The sequence below is a fragment of the Microcaecilia unicolor genome, chromosome 1, assembly GCF_901765095.1.
Source record: "Microcaecilia unicolor chromosome 1, aMicUni1.1, whole genome shotgun sequence".
In the NCBI taxonomy this organism is placed as follows: domain Eukaryota; kingdom Metazoa; phylum Chordata; class Amphibia; order Gymnophiona; family Siphonopidae; genus Microcaecilia; species Microcaecilia unicolor.
Window position 1 is genome coordinate 141,625,795 of NC_044031.1, and position 18,082 is coordinate 141,643,876.

At 52.4% G+C, this 18,082-nt stretch overlaps 1 protein-coding gene across 4 annotated transcripts in view; it reads left to right on the forward strand.

Moving 5' to 3' along the window:
• The window catches only part of GLCCI1 (glucocorticoid induced 1), a 183,147-nt gene that overhangs the window by 71,020 nt on the left and 94,045 nt on the right, over positions 1-18,082 (forward strand). For 2 of the 4 annotated variants that reach the window (XM_030200993.1, XM_030201012.1), the window contains exon 4: positions 8,116-8,229. In XM_030200993.1, the coding sequence (XP_030056853.1) occupies positions 8,116-8,229 (114 nt within the window). Of the gene's footprint in view, positions 1-8,112; positions 8,230-18,082 lie in introns of all 4 variants that reach the window. The other 2 variants (XM_030200984.1, XM_030201003.1) reach the window with 1 other exon arrangement.

The window sequence follows — 18,082 nt, forward strand, 5'->3', positions numbered from 1 at the left end:
TGTGATGAGAAAAAGGATCCTTGGGGAGAAATTCAGACAGTATGTTTCTAGACATTTAAACTAGAGGGTGGGGTTTACAAAAGGAAACAAGGGATTGATGGCACAGGGAAAGGTCATGTAAATGTAGAAAACCACCTAAACTCACTATGCATTTGGAAAGCTATGTGCACAAATGCTCGTAGTCTAAGTAAATAGGTTCAAGACTTGTAAGCCTTATGTTGGAAGAAAATGTGGATATTGTTGCTATTACGGAGACGTGGTACAATGATTCCCATGAAAGGGATGTGACCTTACCGGGCTATAATCTTTTTAGGAAGGTTAGAGAGGGCCGAAGAGATGGGGGAGTGGCTCTGTATATGAGAGACAATAGCAGAGCGACTGAAATGCGGGGAACCTGGGGAAAGGAAGAAGTTTTATGGATCGTCCTGGAAAGAGAAGACAGAACCTGTATCCACACGGGGGTTATCTACAGACCTGCTGCGCAAATGGAGAAGTTAGACAAGGATCTGATAGAAGATATTCAAAAGATTGGTATGAAAGGGGAGGTGCTACTGTTAGGAGATTTCAGTTTGTCTGACGTGGATTGGAACGTCCCGTCTGCGGAATCAGAAAGAAGTAAGGAGATTGTGGATGCCTGCCAAAGTGCCTTGCTCAGACAAATGGTGACGGAACCCACGAGGGAAGGGTGGATGCTGGATCTAGTGCTGACGAATGGAGGTAGTGTTTACAATATCCGGGTGAGTGCCCACCTACGTAATAGTGATCATCACACTATACGGTTTGATATAAGGGCGAAGGCAGAGTACGGACGCACAAAACTCAAAGTACTGGATTTCAGACGTACTGATTTTGATCAAATGGGGGAATACCTGAAAAAGGAGCTGTTGGCGTGGGAAGGCATAGGAGAAGTGGAAAAACAGTGGTCCAAGCTAAAGGCTGCTATAAATATGGTGATTGAGCTTTTTGTGAGGAAAGTAAACGAAAACAAGAGAAGGAAGCCTATATGGTTCTCCAAACAAGAAGCTGAAAAAATAAGAGCAAAAGAGGCTTTGTTCAAGAAATACAAAAGAACACAACGAGAGGATCTCGGAAAAGATTATCGGATTAAACTTGAAGCAAAGAGCTTGGAGAAGAGACGGCTGAGGGGAGATATGATAGAAGTGTATAAAATAATGAGTGGAATGGATCGGGTGGATGTGAAGCGACTGTTCACGCTATCCAAAAATACTAGGACTAGAGGGCATGAGTTGAAGCTACAGTGTGGTAAATTTAAAACGAATCGGAGAAACTTTTTCTTCACCCAACGTGTAATTAGACTCTGGAATTCGTTGCCGGAGAACGTGGTACGGGCGGTTAGCTTGACGGAGTTTAAAAAGGGGTTAGATAGATTCCTAAAGGACAAGTCCATAGACCGCTATTAAATGTACTTGGAAAAATTCCGCATTTTTAGGTATAACTTGTCTGGAATGTTTTTACGTTTGGGGAGCATGCCAGGTGCCCTTGACCTGGATTGGCCACTGTCGGTGACAGGATGCTGGGCTAGATGGACCTTTGGTCTTTCCCAGTATGGCACTACTTATGTACTTATGTCCGCGCTCGGTACGGTCGTGTTTCGCCGTTCGCGCCCCGAAAGTTGACCTCGCGCGTCGTTTATCGACTTCTAAAAAAAAAAAAGAGGTGTCGGAAGGAGACCTTTATGGTTTTCTCCCTTCCCGTACTTCTAGTTTTGCCCCGGTAAGTTTTCTTTCGTCGTCGGGGTAGGCCCTATTTAGGCCTCGGTTCGAAGTTTTCTTCCCCCTATTTTTGTGGTGCCATTTTCGCCATTTCGAGTTTTGATCTCGCCGGCGCGATTTTTCCGCCCATGACATCGAAGTCTTCCAGCGGCTTCAAGAAGTGCACCCAGTGCGCCCGGGTAATCTCGCTCACTGACAGGCACGCGTCGTGTCTTCAGTGTCTGGGGGCTGGGCACCGCCCGTAGGCCTGTAGTCTGTGTTCTCTTTTGCAAAAGTGGACTCAGGTAGCGAGATTAGCCCAGTGGAACGTTTTGTTCTCGGGCTTTTCGTCGGCATCGGCACTGGGAGTATCGACTACTTCGACGTCGTCAGCGCCCGGACCTTCATCCTCGCCCCCGATTGCATCGAGTGCATCGAGGCATCGGCCCTCTGCATCGGGGCGACATCGAAGGGCTGCGTTGGCATCGGTGGTATCGAGACCTCCTCGTCTGCTGATGTCGTCGGACGGTGGTGCTTCGTCTGGAGTGCAGGTGAGGGCTGTCCGTTCCCCTGCTGGTGGCGGTGAGCCTTCGGGTGGGTCTCCCCCTACCCTGAGGGCTCCTGCGGTACAGCCCCCCCGAGACCGACCTCCTTTGGCCTCGGCCCCGAGGAAGAGACGGCTGGATTATACGTCCTCCTCGTCGGTGCCGGGAAGCTCCGGTGACATGCTTCGTCCCAAGAAGTTGAAGAAGCATTGTCACCGGTCCCCTTCCCGTGTCGGCACCGAGAGCTCTGGGTCGCCGAGGGAGTCGGCACCCAGTAGGCATCGGCACCGAGAGGACCGCTCGCCCTCTGTTCAAGAGGTGTTGGTGCGCTCCCCTTTGGACAGCCCGGAACAGCCTCCACGCCCGGAACAGGTTCTGACATCGACTCCTGCATCGGCTTCCATGTCTTTTTCCACAGCCGCTCTGCATGAGAGCCTCCGGGCCGTTCTCCCAGAGATCCTGGGAGAGCTGTTGCACCCTACCCCTCCGGTACCGGGGGTGCTTGCGCCACCGGTACCGTCGAGCCAGGCGCCGGCTGGCCCATTGCCCGGGGTGAGGTCTCCGGCGTCCGGTACCGAGTGCGGTAGCCTCCCAGGAAGGCTCCCCGACTACGTCGGCGGAGGGAGCTTCGCCGGTGCGGGCGAGGGAGTCTACCTCTCGATGCTGCCACCGTGGCCGTGGTTCCACGGAGTCGAGCCGGGCACGGCTGCAGACACAGGTCCGTGAACTTGTGTCTGACACCGATGGTGAGGCCTCGTGGGAAGAGGAAGAAGACATCAGATATTTCTCTGACGAGGAGTCTGAGGGTCTTCCTTCTGATCCCACTCCCTCTCCTGAAAGGCAGCTGTCTCCTCCCGAGAGCCTGTCTTTCGCTTCCTTTGTCCGGGAGATGTCTACGGCCATCCCCTTCCCGGTGGTTGTGGAGGACGAGCCCAGGGCTGAAATGTTTGAGCTCCTGGACTATCCTTCTCCACCTAAGGAAGCGTCCACAGTACCCATGCATCATGTCCTCAAGAAGACATTGCTGGCGAACTGGACCAAGTCTCTAACTAATCCCCACATTCCCAAGAAGATCGAGTCCCAGTACCGGATCCATGGGGACCCAGAGCTGATGCGCACTCAGTTGCCTCATGACCAGAGTTGTGGATTTGGCCCTAAAGAAGGCCAAGAGTTCTAGGGAGCATGCTTCGGCGCCCCCGGGCAAGGACTCTAGAACCTTGGACTCCTTTGGGAGGAAGGCCTACCATTCTTCTATGCTCGTGGCCAAAATTCAGTCCTACCAGCTCTACACGAGCATACACATGCGGAACAATGTGCGGCAGTTGGCGGGCTTGGTGGACAAGCTCCTCCCTGAGCAAGCCAAGCCTTTTCAGGAGGTGGTCAGGCAGCTGAAGGCGTGCAGAAAATTCCTGGCCAGAGGGGTGTATGACACCTTTGATGTTGCGTCCATGGCCGCTGCTCAAGGTGTGGTGATGCGCAGACTCTCATGGCTGCGTGCCTCCGACCTGGAGAATAGAATCCAGCAGCGGATTGCGGACTCGCCTTGCCGTGCGGATAATATTTTTGGAGAGAAAGTCGAGCAGGTGGTAGAGCAGCTCCACCAGCGGGACACCGCATTCGACAAGTTCTCCCGCCGGCAGCCTTCAGCCTCTACCTCTACAGGTAGAAGATTTTTTGGGGGAAGGAAGACTGTTCCCTACTCTTCTGGCAAGCGTAGGTACAATCCTCCTTCTCGACAGCCTGCGGCCCAGGCTAAGCCCTAGCGCGCTCGCTCTCGTCAGCAGCGTGCGACTCAGCAAGGCCCCTCGGCTCCCCAGCAAAAGCAAGGGACGAGCTTTTGACTGGCTCCAGCAGAGCATAGCCGACATCCAAGTGTCAGTGCCGGGCGACCTGCCAGTCGGAGGGAGGTTGAAAGCTTTTCACCAAAGGTGGCCTCTCATAACCTCCGATCAGTGGGTTCTCCAAATAGTCCGGCAGGGATACACCCTCAATTTGGCCTCAAATCCTCCAAATTGTCCACCTGGAGCTCAGTCTTACAGCTTCCAGCACAAGCAGGTACTTGCAGAGGAACTCTCCGCCCTTCTCAGCGCCAATGCGGTCGAGCCCGTGCCATCCGGGCAAGAAGGGCTGGGATTCTATTCCAGGTACTTCCTTGTGGAAAAGAAAACAGGGGGGATGCGTCCCATCCTAGACCTAAGGGCCCTGAACAAATATCTGGTCAAAGAAAAGTTCAGGATGCTTTCCCTGGGCACCCTTCTCCCCATGATTCAGGAAAACGATTGGCTATGCTCTCTGGACTTGAAGGACGCCTACACACACATCCCGATACTGCCAGCTCACAGACAGTATCTGCGATTTCAGCTGGGCACACGTCACTTCCAGTACTGTGTGCTACCCTTTGGGCTCGCCTCTGCGCCCAGAGTGTTCACGAAGTGCTTGGCTGTAGTAGCGGCGGCACTTCGCAGACTGGGGGTACACGTGTTCCCATATCTCGACGATTGGCTGGTGAAGAACACATCCGAGGCAGGAGCCCTGCAGTCCATGCAGATGACTATTCGCCTCCTGGAGCTACTGGGGTTTGTGATAAATTATCCAAAGTCCCATCTTCTCCCAGTGCAGGAACTCGAATTCATAGGAGCTCTGCTGGATTCTCGGACGGCTCGCGCCTATCTCCCAGAGACGAGAGCCAACAACTTGTTGTCCCTCGTCTCGCGGGTGCGAGCGTCCCAGCAGATCACAGCTCGGCAGATGTTGAGATTGCTGGGCCACATGGCCTCCACAGTTCATGTGACTCCCATGGCCCGCCTTCACATGAGATCTGCTCAATGGACCCTAGCTTCCCAGTGGTTTCAGGCTGCTGGGGATCTAGAAGACGTGATCCACCTGTCCACGAGTTTTCTCAAATCCCTGTATTGGTGGACGATTTGGTCCAATTTGACTCTGGGAAGTCCCTTCCAAATTCCTCAGCCACAAAAAGTGCTGACCACGGATGCGTCTCTCCTGGGGTGGGGGAGCTCATGTCGATGGGCTTCACACCCAAGGAAGCTGGTCCCTCCAGGAACGCGATCTGCAGATCAATCTTCTGGAGTTACGAGCGATCTGGAACGCTCTGAAGGCTTTCAGAGATCGGCTGTCCCACCAAATTATCCAAATTCAGACAGACAACCAGGTTGCCATGTATTACATCAACAAGCATGGGGGCACCGGATCTCGCCCCCTGTGTCAGGAAGCCGTCAGCATGTGGCTCTGGGCTCGCCGTCACGGCATGGTGCTCCAAGCCACATATCTGGCAGGCGTAAACAACAGTCTGGCCGACAGGTTGAGCAGGATTATGCAACCTCACGAGTGGTCGCTCAATTCCCGTGTAGTGCGACAGATCTTCCAGGTGTGGGGCACCCCCTTGGTAGATCTCTTCGCATCTCGAGCCAACCACAAAGTCCCTCAGTTCTGTTCCAGGCTTCAGGTCCACGGCAGACTGGCATCGGATGCCTTCCTCCTGGACTGGGGGGAGGGTCTGCTGTATGCTTATCCTCCCATACCTCTGGTGGGGAAGACTTTGTTGAAACTCAAGCAAGACCGAGGCACCATGATTCTGATTGCTCCTTTTTGGCCGCGTCAGATCTGGTTCCCTCTTCTTCTGGAGTTGTCCTCCGAAGAACCGTGGAGATTGGAGTGTTTTCCGACCCTCATCACACAGGACGAAGGGGCGCTTCTGCATCCCAACCTCCGGTCCCTGGCTCTCACGGCCTGGATGTTGAGAGCGTAGACTTTGCCTCTTTGGGTCTGTCAGAGGGTGTCTCCCGCATCTTGCTTGCTTCCAGGAAAGATTCCACTAAGAGGAGTTACTTCTTTCTGTGGAGGAGGTTTGCCGTCTGGTGTGACAGCAAGGCCCTAGATCCTCGCTCTTGTCCTACACAGACCCTGCTTGAATACCTTCTGCACTTGTCTGAGTCTGATCTCAAGACCAACTCTGTAAGGGTTCACCTTAGTGCAATCAGTGCATACCATTACCGTGTGGAAGGTAAGCCGATCTCAGGACAGCCTTTAGTTGTTCGCTTCATGAGAGGTTTGCTTTTGTCAAAGCCCCCTGTCAAGCCTCCTACAGTGTCATGGGATCTCAATGTTGTTCTCACCCAGCTGATGAAACCTCCTTTTGAGCCACTGAATTCCTGCCATCTGAAGTACTTGACCTGGAAGGTCATTTTCTTGGTGGCAGTTACTTCAGCTCGTAGAGTCAGTGAGCTTCAGGCCCTGGTAGCTCAGGCCCCTTACACCAAATTTCATCATTACAGAGTAGTCCTCTGCACTCACCCTAAGTTCTTGCCAAAGGTTGTGTCGGAGTTCCATCTGAACCAGTCAATTGTCTTTCCAACATTCTTTCCCCGTCCTCATTCCTGCCCTGCTGAACATCAGCTGCACACATTGGACTGCAAGAGAGCATTGGCCTTCTATCTGGAGCGGACACAGCCCAACAGACAGTCCGCCCAATTGTTTGTTTCTTTTGATCCCAACAGGAGGGGAGTGGCTGTGGGAAAACGCACCATATTCAATTGGCTAGCAGATTGCATTTCCTTCACTTACGCCCAGGCTGGGCTGGCTCTTGAGGGTCATGTCACGGCTCATAATGTTAGAGCCATGGCAGCGTCGGTAGCCCACTTGAAGTCAGCCACTATTGAAGAGATTTGCAAAGCTGCGACGTGGTCATCTGTCCACACATTCACATCTCATTACTGCCTGCAGCAGGATACCCGACGCGACAGTCGGTTCGGGCAGTCAGTGCTTCAGAATCTGTTCGGGGTTTAGAATCCAACTCCACCCCCCTAGGCCCATGTTTGTTCTGTTCCAGGCTGCACTCTCAGTTAGTTGGTAAATTTTTTAGGTCAATCTCAGTTATGTCTTCGCCGTTGCGAGGCCCAATTGACCATGGTTGTTGTTTTGAGTGAGCCTGGGGGCTAGGGATACCCCATCAGTATCTTCAAGGGAATTTATCTGCAAAACGGGGAACCCCATTCGGGAGAGCGGGGAGGTACTTGACAAGGACTCTCTCTCCATTTTGCAGATAAATTCCCTTGACGCTGTCATGGTGAAACGTGACCTCACGTCGGGAACAACGATAACAAAGGGATATTGGTTTTAACATGATACCATACTCTGAACCATGTGCTCCAGGTTCTAGTTTAAAAGTTGCTCTATCTCCTTTTTTAAGGTTAGCATCAGTAGCTCAGTTCTGCTCTGGTTAAGGTCAAGCTTGTTCTTTTGGACTAGGCTCCACCTTCTTCATTACCTAACAAATCCAAATCTCTCCTTCCTGCACCATCATCTTGCCTATGTTCTGAGATTCTGGAGCACTGTCTGCCACTTGGGTCCTGTGCATGGAACTAGGAGCGTTTCTTAGACTCCTACTCTAGAAGTTTTATTTTAATCAGGGATACAAAGAATTTAGCTACCAGCATTTATTAGCATTTTGTTTATAGGCTATTGTAGAGTTAAGCAAGTCATACTATCATCTTTTTCTGGTATATTCTAGTATTCTACAATCAGTGCTTTTTTTTTTATTCCAGTACGGCGCACCAGCACCTTTTTATCCTAGGGCCGGCTCGCTCACCTTTGGGCGGCGGTGTTAGTGAAAGCAGCAGCAGGCTTGGCGCTCCAGCCTTCCCTTCCCTCTCAGCACTGTCTACAATATAAATATGAATAGTATAACTTTAATGAAGTTTAGACTATATATTTTTCTTTTGCTTGCTTTTCTACTGTTTAAACTTTTCTAATAGTTTTGTAATACTTAAATACTTACTGCTGCTAACAAACCAATATTCAAATCACTTGTCTTTAGAGCCTTATTTGTCCTTTTCCAGCAGATTGCCAAGCTGAGGCAACAGCTCCAACGCAGCAAACAGAGTAGTCGTCACAGTAAAGAAAAGGATCGCCAGTCACCCCTCCATGGAAACCATGTAGCAATCAATCAGACTCAGGTAAGCAGATTGCTTTGGTACAAGATGTGCAAGCGTGCTTAGGAATGAAAGTAATATGATCAGCATTATATTGTCTATTTCTGCTCCTTCAGTTATAGCGATACTCAGTAATATTCCTTCAAACCCTATATTTCTATTAAATACAAAGAGAGAATTAAATATCCTATATAATAATTTGCACCTCCGTCTGGATGCCTGGGTTCGTAACACACTTCCCATTGGTCCGCCCTGGGGATGACGTCAGAGGGCAGACCAATGGGAAGTGAGAAGGATACTCCCCTCAGAGTTCCACGCTGCCCCTCTCCTTCGAGTTCCATGGCCCCGCACCTCCCTCAACAGCCCTCCTCGCCTTAGTGCCGGCCAGCCAGCGCTTCAAACTCATTTTACTAACCTGATTGAAGTCGTGACTGTAAAAGAAGCAGAGTACAGCAGGCTCGTCTTCAGCCTTCCCCTTCTCTTTCAGCGTCCTGCACTCATTTCCTGTTTACACAAGGGCAGCACACTGAAAGAGATGGATGGATGGAGGGGAGGGCAGGGGAGAGAGGACAGTTGCTGCACATGGATGCAGGTGAGGGCAGGGGAGAGAGGACAGTTGCTGCACATGGATGCAGGTGAGGGCAGGGGAGAGAGGACAGTTGCTGCCCATGGATGCAGGTGAGGGCAGGAGAAATGCTGGACATGGATGGAGGAGAGGGAAGGCAGGAAGGAGATGCACATGGATGGAGGGGAGGGAAAACAGAGGAAGAAGATGCACATAGATGAATGGGAGAGAGGAATAATGCTGGACATGGATGGAGGGGAGGGAAACACACACACGCTCTCGCTCTCTCTCTCTCTCACACACACACACTCCATCTTTCACACACACACACACACACACACACACTCCATCTTTCACACACACACACACACACACTCCATCTGTCACACACACACACACACACACACACACACTCTCTCTCTCTCTCTCTCTCTCTCTCTCTCTCTCTCTCTCTCTCTCTCTCTCTCTCTCTCTCTCTCTCACACTCTCTCTCTCTCAAACATACACACTCCAAGGAAAACCTTGTTAGCGCCCATTTCATTTGTGTCAGAAACGGGCCTTTTTTACTAGTATGAGTATATTTGTTGTAAAAACACCTGTTTACACAGAGGATAGCTCTGTTTAATAATTTTTATGAATACACACATATACTTTTGTTATTGTTTAGATGTCAGAGCAGATAAACTACAGTGATGTGAAAAACTGCTCCCTTCCCCCCTCCACTGCCCATGTTACATTTCCCTATCATCAAGCCGATCAATCCATAGACTGGTGGGGTTGTGTCCATCTACCAGCAGGTGGAGATAGAGAGCAATCTTTTGCCTCCCTATATGTGGTCATGTGCTGCCGGAAATTCCCCAGTATGTTCTCTATCTCAGCAGGTGTGTGGTCACACAGCAGCAGCTCTGGCTAGGTCTCCAAGCCTATTCAATTAGGTTTTGTTGAGTACCTGGGGTTGAGGGCTCTTCGTGAGCAAGTGCAAACCTGGTGGTGCCAGGTCCCTCCTTTTCTCCCCCCTCCCGCTGGCACAGTTAAACAAAAAAAAAAAAAAAACCAATTTTTTTTTTAAACGTTCAAAAAGGACGTCCATTTGCAGCTGCTCACTGGAACAAGTCGTCGCTGCTCGGAGCAAGAAGCAGGTAATTTTTACCTTTTAGTAGCGAGCAGGGAGTTCCCCGAACGGTCTCCACGTGGCTATGGCCTTGGATGGCAAGGGCGCGAAAAGACGCTCCCCGGAACGCGTTAGTGCGCCTAGCGGGGAAGCGGGGGGATCAAAGGTAGAGTCCGCCCTTTTGGAACCGGGAGAGTTCACCGGTTCTTTCCCGCCTTAGGCACCCATCCCCCGCTGGCCGCCCTCCCGGTCATGACCGGCCACGCGGCTCGGTCGGCTTCTTCTTGGGCCGCCTCGAGATGGGAGACGTTAACAGCTTGGTCGCCCTTGAATCTGGCGACAGTAAGAAGTCGGCGAAATTAAAACACCCTTCTTCCCGCGCGGCTCCTTCTCGGAGTTTCGCGCCGGACGCCATTTTGGACGTGCAACACGCCTCCCCCCCGCTACTGGGAGCGCAGATGGAGGGCGCCTCTAGGGCCGCGGCACAGGCTGCAGAAATGCACAGACTGGGGGGTTTCTCCCCTGAGTTCATTTTGCTGCTGCATCAGGCCTTTCTTATGCAGAACACTGCCCCTGCCCACCTCTCTGATCAGGGCGATGAGGCCTCTATGCTTAAGCGCCCTCGGGTGGATCTTCCACCCTTGGGGGACTCGGTCTCCTCTGATGTGGATGACGGCAGCGTGTCTGAGTTCTCCTAGAGATCCTTAGCGGAATCGATGGAAGAGACTGATCCTCGCTCGGATGGAGCGGACGACCCCTCTGCAGCGCGGCTTTTTCGCTCAGGATTTGCCCAACCTGCTTGTGCAGGCCATGAGCATTTTGAAGATTGCCTCTCCGGAGGAAGGCTCTCTCTCAGCCTCTACTGACTCCGCCATTATGCTGGGAACGAAGCGCCCGCCTAGAACCTTCCACGTTTATGAAGCCATGCAGACCTTAATTTCAGCGCAATGGGATGCCCCTGAGGCGAGCCTGAAAGTAGCCAGGGCTATGTCCCGTCTGTACCCCTTTCCTGAGGGGGAACGGGAAGCCTTTGTCTGGCCCACGGTAGATTCCTTAATCACTGCAGTGACTAAGAAAACGGCGCTGCCAGTGGAAGGTGGCACTGCCCAAGACAGGAGAATGGAGGCGGCCTTAAAGTCGTCCTTTGAGGCGGCTGCTCTGAGTTTGCAAGCCTCGGTTTGTGGCTCCTACGTGGCTAGGGCGTGCCTGACTGTTTTGCAGCGGGCTTCCCCCTCGGACCCTTCCTGGAGTGCGGAATGGCCGACCCTGGAGTCGGGTCTGGCCTACTTGGCAGACTTGCTGTATGATGTTTTGAGAGCCTCGGCCAAGGGCATGGCTCATACAGTCTCTGCGCGGCGGTGGCTCTGGCTTAAGCACTGGTCTGCTGACCATGCCTCTAAATCTTGCCTAGCCAAGTTGCCTTTTAAAGGCAAGCTGCTCTTTGGGGACGAGCTGGACAAGATCGTGACGGAGCTCGGCACGTCCAAGGGCAAGAGGTTGCCGGAGGTCAATGCCCGTCCTGGTTCCTCTAAGGGCCGATTCCAGGAAGCCCGTCGGTATTGCCCGGGCAAGTCGGCCTCCTCTGCCTCCGCTTCTTTCAAACGGAACTTCTCCCCCAAGCAGCATTCCTTTCATAGGGACCGCCGTACCGGAGGTTCATCCTCCGGCCCGCCCCCAGGGTCGCGTACCCAATGACGGGGACCTGGTCCATGGCCCAGTGCAGATAGGAGGAAGGTTGTCCTCGTTTCTGGGCGAGTGGACCAGGGTAACTTCAGACGCTTGGGTTCTGGAAGTCATCAGAGACGGCTACAAGCTAGAGTTCTGCCGACCCCTAAGAGACGGGTTTGTAAACTCTCCTTGCAAGTCTCAGGTCAAAGCAGCTGCCGTGCAGCAGACTTTGAACAACCTGATCCGCCTCGGCGTGGTGGTCCCGGTGCCAGTAAATCAGCTTGGCAAGGGGCGCTACTCCATTTACTTTGTGGTGCCAAAGAAAGAAGGATCTGCTCGGCCTATTCTCGACCTCATGGGAGTCAATCAGGCCTTGAAAGTTCGGCACTTCCGGATGGAGTCCCTCCGCGCCGTAATAGCTGCGGTGAAAAAGGGGAGAATTCCTGTCCTCCATGGACATCAAGGAAGCTTACCTACATATTCCCATCTGGCTGCCTCATCAGCGCTTTCTGCGCTTTGCAGTACTGGACCGACACTTCCAGTTCAGAGCCCTCCTGTTCGGGTTGGCTACGGCTCCGCGGACCTTCTCCAAAGTAATGGTGGTCATCGCGGCCTTCCTCCACAAGGAGGGAGTGCAAGTCCATCCCTATCTGGACGACTGGCTGATCCGAGCCCCTTCCTATGCAGAGTGCGGGAGAGCTACAGACAGGGTCATTGCTCTTCTGAGCTCCCTGGGATGGATCATCAACTGGGAGAAAAGCCAGCTGCGCCCGACTCAGTCCCTGGAGTATCTGGGAGTTCGATTCGACACCCAAGTGGGCAGAGTGTTCCTGCCGGACAACCGGACCGTCAAGCTTCAGACCCAGGTGGGCTAGTTCCTAGCCGCCTCTACTTTTCGAGCTTGGGACTATGTGCAGCTGTTGGGCTCCATGACGGCCACGATGGAGGTAGTGCCCTGGGCCAGGGCTCATATGAGACCACTACAGCACTCTCTTCTGTGGCGGTGGACTCCAGTCTCGGAGGAGTATGCTGTATGCCTTCCTTTGGATCCAGCGGTGCGAATGGCGTTGAGCTGGTCGCTGAGGCCAGGCAAGCTGTCCGCAGGAATGCCTCTTACGACCCTGGAGTGGGTTGTCGTCACGACGGACGCCTGCTTCACGGGCTGGGGAGCCCACTGCCTGGGACGGACAGTGCAGGGGCTCTGGTCTCCTGGTGAGACGAAATGGTCCATCAACCTCCTGGAGCTCCGACCCATTCGGTTGGCGCTTCTAGAGTTTCTCCCGGTACTGGTGCTGAGGCCTGTACGGGTCCTATCGGACAATGCCACGGCTGTGGCCTATGTCAATCGCCAGGGAGGTACCAGGAGCGCCCCTCTAGCCAAGGAGGCCATGAAGCTATGCCTGTGGGCGGAAGCGAATCTGGAACAGCTGTTGGCGGCCCACATTGTGGGAGTCATGAATGTCAAGGCGGACTTTCTCAGTCGCCATACCTTGGATCCCGGAGAGTGGCAACTGTCTGCTCGGGCGTTCTTGGACATCACGAAACGCTGGGGCCGGCCGAGCCTGGATCTGATGGCGTCATCGGCCAATTGCCGCGTTTTTTCAGCAGAGGACGGGACCCTCGATCTCTGGTTAGTCGATGCTCTTCTCCAGCAGTGGCCGGCACAGGAGCTTCTCTATGTGTTCCCGCCCTGGCCCATGATGGGCAGGCTGCTAGGCCGGGTGCCAAAGCATCCAGGCCGGGTGATCCTGGTGGGTCCTGATTGGCCCAGACGTCCCTGGAATGCGGACTCAGACTCTCGGTGGACGGCCCTCTGCGGCTGCCAGCGGAGCGGGGCCTCTTACATCAGGGTCCCCTGGTGATGGAGGATCCCTCCCCCTTTGGTCTTACGGCCTGGCTCTTGAGCGGAAGCGGCTGAGGAAGAAGGGCTTCTCAGACAAGGTCATCGCCACTATGCTGAGAGCGAGGAAGCGCTCTACTTCCACCACTTACGCCAGGGTTTGGCGTACCTTTGCGTCGGGGTGCGAGGCAGGCTCTGTATTGCCCTTCACTGCTCCAATATCTTCAGTGTTGGCGTTCCTGCAAGAGGGGCTGGAGAAAGGCCTGTCGCTCAGTTCACTGAAAGTCCAGGTGGCGGCTCTAGCTTGCTTCAGGAGTCGCCTGAAGGGGGCTTCCCTGGCTTCACAGCCAGATGTGGTACGTTTTCTCAAAGGAGTTAATCACCTGCGCCCCCTCTGCACTCGATAGTGCCTACGTGGAATCTCTATCTGATGCTACGGACCTTGCAGAAGCCGCCCTTCGAGCCCTTGCCAAGGGCATCGCTGAAGGACCTGACGTTGAAAGCAGTCTTCCTGGTGGCTATCACATCAGCCAGAAGAGTTTCCGAGCTCCAGGCGCTCTCGTGTAGAAAACCGTTCCTGCGATTCACTGAGGCAGGAGTATCGATTCGCCCAGTGCCTTCCTTCCTGCCCAAGATTGTTTTTCGATTCCATGTGAATCAGCAGCTTTACCTACCCTCCTTTCGTAGGGAGGATTACCCAGAGGGGTACCCTGTGCTCAAATACCTGGATGTTAGATGGGTCATCATCAGATACTTGGAAGTGACCAATGATTTCCGGAAGTTGGATCATCTGTTCGTGCTGTTCGCAGGCCCTCGTAAAGGTCTGCAGGCATCTAAGCCTACGGTGGCACGTTGGGTCAAGGAGACTATCGCGTCAGCTTATGTGGCGGCAGGGAAGATTCCGCCTATTCAGCTGAAGGCACACTCTACTAGAGCACAAGCAGCCTCGATGGCGGAGTCCAGATCTGTCTTATTGGAAGAGATTTGCAGAGCGGCTACTTGGTCATCGGCTCATATCTTCTCACGACATTACCGCTTGGATGTGGCTGCTCGGGCTGATGCCCAGTTTGGGGCTTCAGTTTTGCGTTCAGGGATTTCCATGTCCCGCCCTGGGTGAGTACTGCTTCGGTACATCCCACCAGTCTATGGATTGATCGGCTTGATGATAGGGAAGGTAAAATTATGTATCATACCTGATAATTTTTTTTCCCTTAAGCATAGCCGATCAATCCATAGCCCCTCCCAGATATCTGTATTGTTTGTGTTCTGGTTATATTTCAGGTTCAAGTTCAGTCTTCATTTCCTGTTCACGAGGACTTCGTGTTCAAGTTCTTCCAATTGAAGTCTCTTCGAGTTGAGATGATTTTGTGTTACAGTGAGCTGCTGCTTCCTCTCCCTCCGTTTCGGCGGTGGCTGGATTGATAACGTAATTAATCCGGCGCTCCCTCCCGCTTCGTGCGGCTGTAGGGTAGCTTTTTATCCCTCCCGCTTCGGCGGTGTTAGGGTAAGCCAGCTCCTTCCGCGGTTGCGGTAGCAGGATAAGCCAGTTCCCCCCGCGTCGGCGGGTGTGGTTTCCCGCCCACCGCCCCGGCGGTGGTGCGTTGGAATATTTCCCTTCCCCGCTTCGGCGGTGGTGAGCTGGGCAGAGTGTCCCTTTGTGGGTGTAATTCTGTAAGTGCTGAGTCCTGCGGATGGAGCTTTGATATCAACATACTGGGGAATTTCCGGCAGCACATGACCACATATAGGGAGGCAAAAGATTGCTCTCTATCTCCACCTGCCGGTAGATGGACACAACCCCACCAGTCTATGGATTGATTGGCTATGCTTAAGGGAAAGAAAATTATCAGGTATGATACATTTATGTTGTGTAAATAGTTTCTGATCTTTAAACAAAATGTAATATTAGATAAAAGGAACCTGAGTAAACACACAACATTTTTATATTATAACTTTATTTCTCTGAGTACAAGCAGACCAGTGATTCTCACATGTGGGTAATGTGATCCACATTGCCTGATCCGGAGCTTGTGACCACAGAGCTCTTTGGAGTGCGAGTCACGCTCCACTGTACATGTGCGAGTGCCTTCCTGCCCACTTTGAGAGGGTTTCTATGAGGGTTTTTGTGCCTTCCCGGTTTCTTTCTTAGTTTGTTTTATTTTCTTCTTCATTTGGGGTGTTCTTCCTTACATTTTTAGTTTATTTCCCCTTTTTAAAGTTTCTTTTATTTTACCTCATTCAGTAGGCTGCATTTAGGTCTAAGCTTCGGTCAGGTTCTTTCCTTCATTTTTCTTTGGTGCTTTGCTCCTTTTTCAGCACCATTGCGCTCTTTGATTTAGCCACGGCTGTTTTTCCTTCCATTTCATCAAAGGTTCCCAGTGGCATTAAGTGCTGTACCCATTGCAATAGGACCATCTGGCAAAGACACCCATTCTTGGTGTCTCCAGTGTTTGGGGCCTGACCATATCCCTTCTCTCTTCGTATGAAGAAAAAAAACACAGCCAGAGAGGCTCAAAGAGAGAAACTTTTTGGAACCAGGTCCAAAACTTCGACGGCATCGAGTGTTGCATCGCATGCATCGGTCCATAAGGCTGCGAGACCCTTGGACACTGGGAGTGACCGTGCATCAAGTGGGGTCCCCACCTGTCTCAGCGCGGGTCATTATGCAGGCCCCCCAGGACTGATGCGACATGAGGACTCAACTTCGTTCTTAGCACCAAGGAGTGTCGATGCCAACATCTGAAGAAGCATCGGCATCAGTCGCCCTCGACGCATGGTGCTGGGAGTTGTGGGACACCGAGAGATTCCCTGGTATCTGAAAAGCATCGGCACTGGGAGGACCGCACCTCCTCCATACAGGAGGTGCTGATGCATGGGTCTCCAGGCAGCCAGGAGCAGACACCTGATTCGACCCCACAAGTTCAGCAGCCTGCTTGTACACTGATGCCCTCGCTTTTCCTGATGTCGACCCTTGATGAGCACTTCCGGTCCTTGGTCCGTGAGCATTTGGCAGGGTTTATACAACAGAGTGCATCGACGTCTAGAGTGCTTATGCCTGCCGTGCCTCTTGCTGTCTCGCATTGCCATCAGCCTGCGGTGGGGTCTTCGTTGGTGCTGCTTGAGGTCTCGCTGTCGACTGCCACCCATGTTGGCACCCCTTCGATGTCGGTGGAGGAAGCTTTGCTGGAGTCAAAACTGGAGCCAACACTTCAATGCCCTTCTTGGGGACTTGGTTCCTCTTTGTTAAGGCTGGCTCAGTCTCGGCCCTCCCATTAGGAGTTCTTGGCTGACACTGATGAGGAGCACTCATGGGAGTCGGAGAAGGATCCGTGGTACTTCTTGGAGCAGGAGTCTTATGGGCATCAAGTCTGATCCCTCCCCTCCACAGGAAAGGAGAAAGTTTCCACTTGAGAGCCGTTCCTTCTCATATTTATTAAGGAAATGGTGAATGTCGTTTCAGTTCCTTTGGAAGTGGAGGACGAACCCAGGGCTAAGATGTTGGAGGGCCTGGACTACAAGTCTCCTAGAGAGACTGTGATGGTCCCACTTCATGAGATCTTATGGGACATTTAAATGAAGAAATGGGAGTCCCCTCTGTCAGTCCCTGTCCTTCCCAAGAAGAATGACACTATGTACTGGCTTCAGTCTTCCCCTAGGTTTGATAATCCTCAGTTTCCTCATCATTTCCTAGTGCTGGAATCTGCACTCAAAAGTGCCAAGAGTTCTCGGGACTAAGCTTCATCTCCGCCTGGCAGAGAAGCTAGAACCCTGCATTGTTTTGGGCGATAGATGTATGAGGCCTCTATGCGTATCTCCCATATTCAATCCTACGAACTCGATAGAAGCCTGTACTTGTAGTCCTTGGTGCATAGTATAACTGATTTGGCATACTCTCCCACCAAAGTAGGCTGAAACTGTTCGCCAGCTGGTCATGCAGCAGAAGGCGTGTCATAAGTTCTTGGCCAGGGACGCCTACGACACTTTTGGTGTAGCGTCTAGGATCTTTGTTCAGAGTATAGCGATACACAGACTCTCATGGCTGTGTGTGTCTGACTTGGAACCAGTGGTCCAGAAGAGGTTGGTGGATACTACTTGCAGGGGGAATAATCTTCTTTGGAGAGAAGGTGGAGGAGGTCACTGACCTCATCAAGAATCACAATGATAGCATCAGTAATTTTTCCCGTCAGGCATCTTCTGCAACTACCTCCTCATGTAGAAGGTTTTTCAGCAAGTTGAAGAGGAGTACTTACTACTCACAAAGGTGTAGGTACACCACTTCTTGTCACCAGCCTTAGCAGGCTCAACCCCAGTGGGCTTGTTCTCATCAACAGCGTGTGCCTAAGGCCCAGACAGCTCCCCATTCAAAGCAGGGAGCAAGCTTTTGACTGGCTCCAATGGCGCATAGCCACTGTAAAATGATCATCCTGGATGACTTGCTGGTCGGGGGGGAGGCTGAAGCTTTTCGAGAGTGGTGTTTTCTTGTAACCTCTGACCATCTTGGTTACGCCCTGTATTGGCAAAAGAGACCACCGTGTTGCCTACTGAGAGCAAATTACTTAGGCGCTCAGTACAAGCAGGTACTTGCAGTGGAACTCTACCATTCTAAAGGTCCATTCGTTTGATCCCATTCCACCACAGGAAGAAGGGAAGGGATTCTATTCCAGATATTCCTTGTGCAAAGGAAGACACGGGG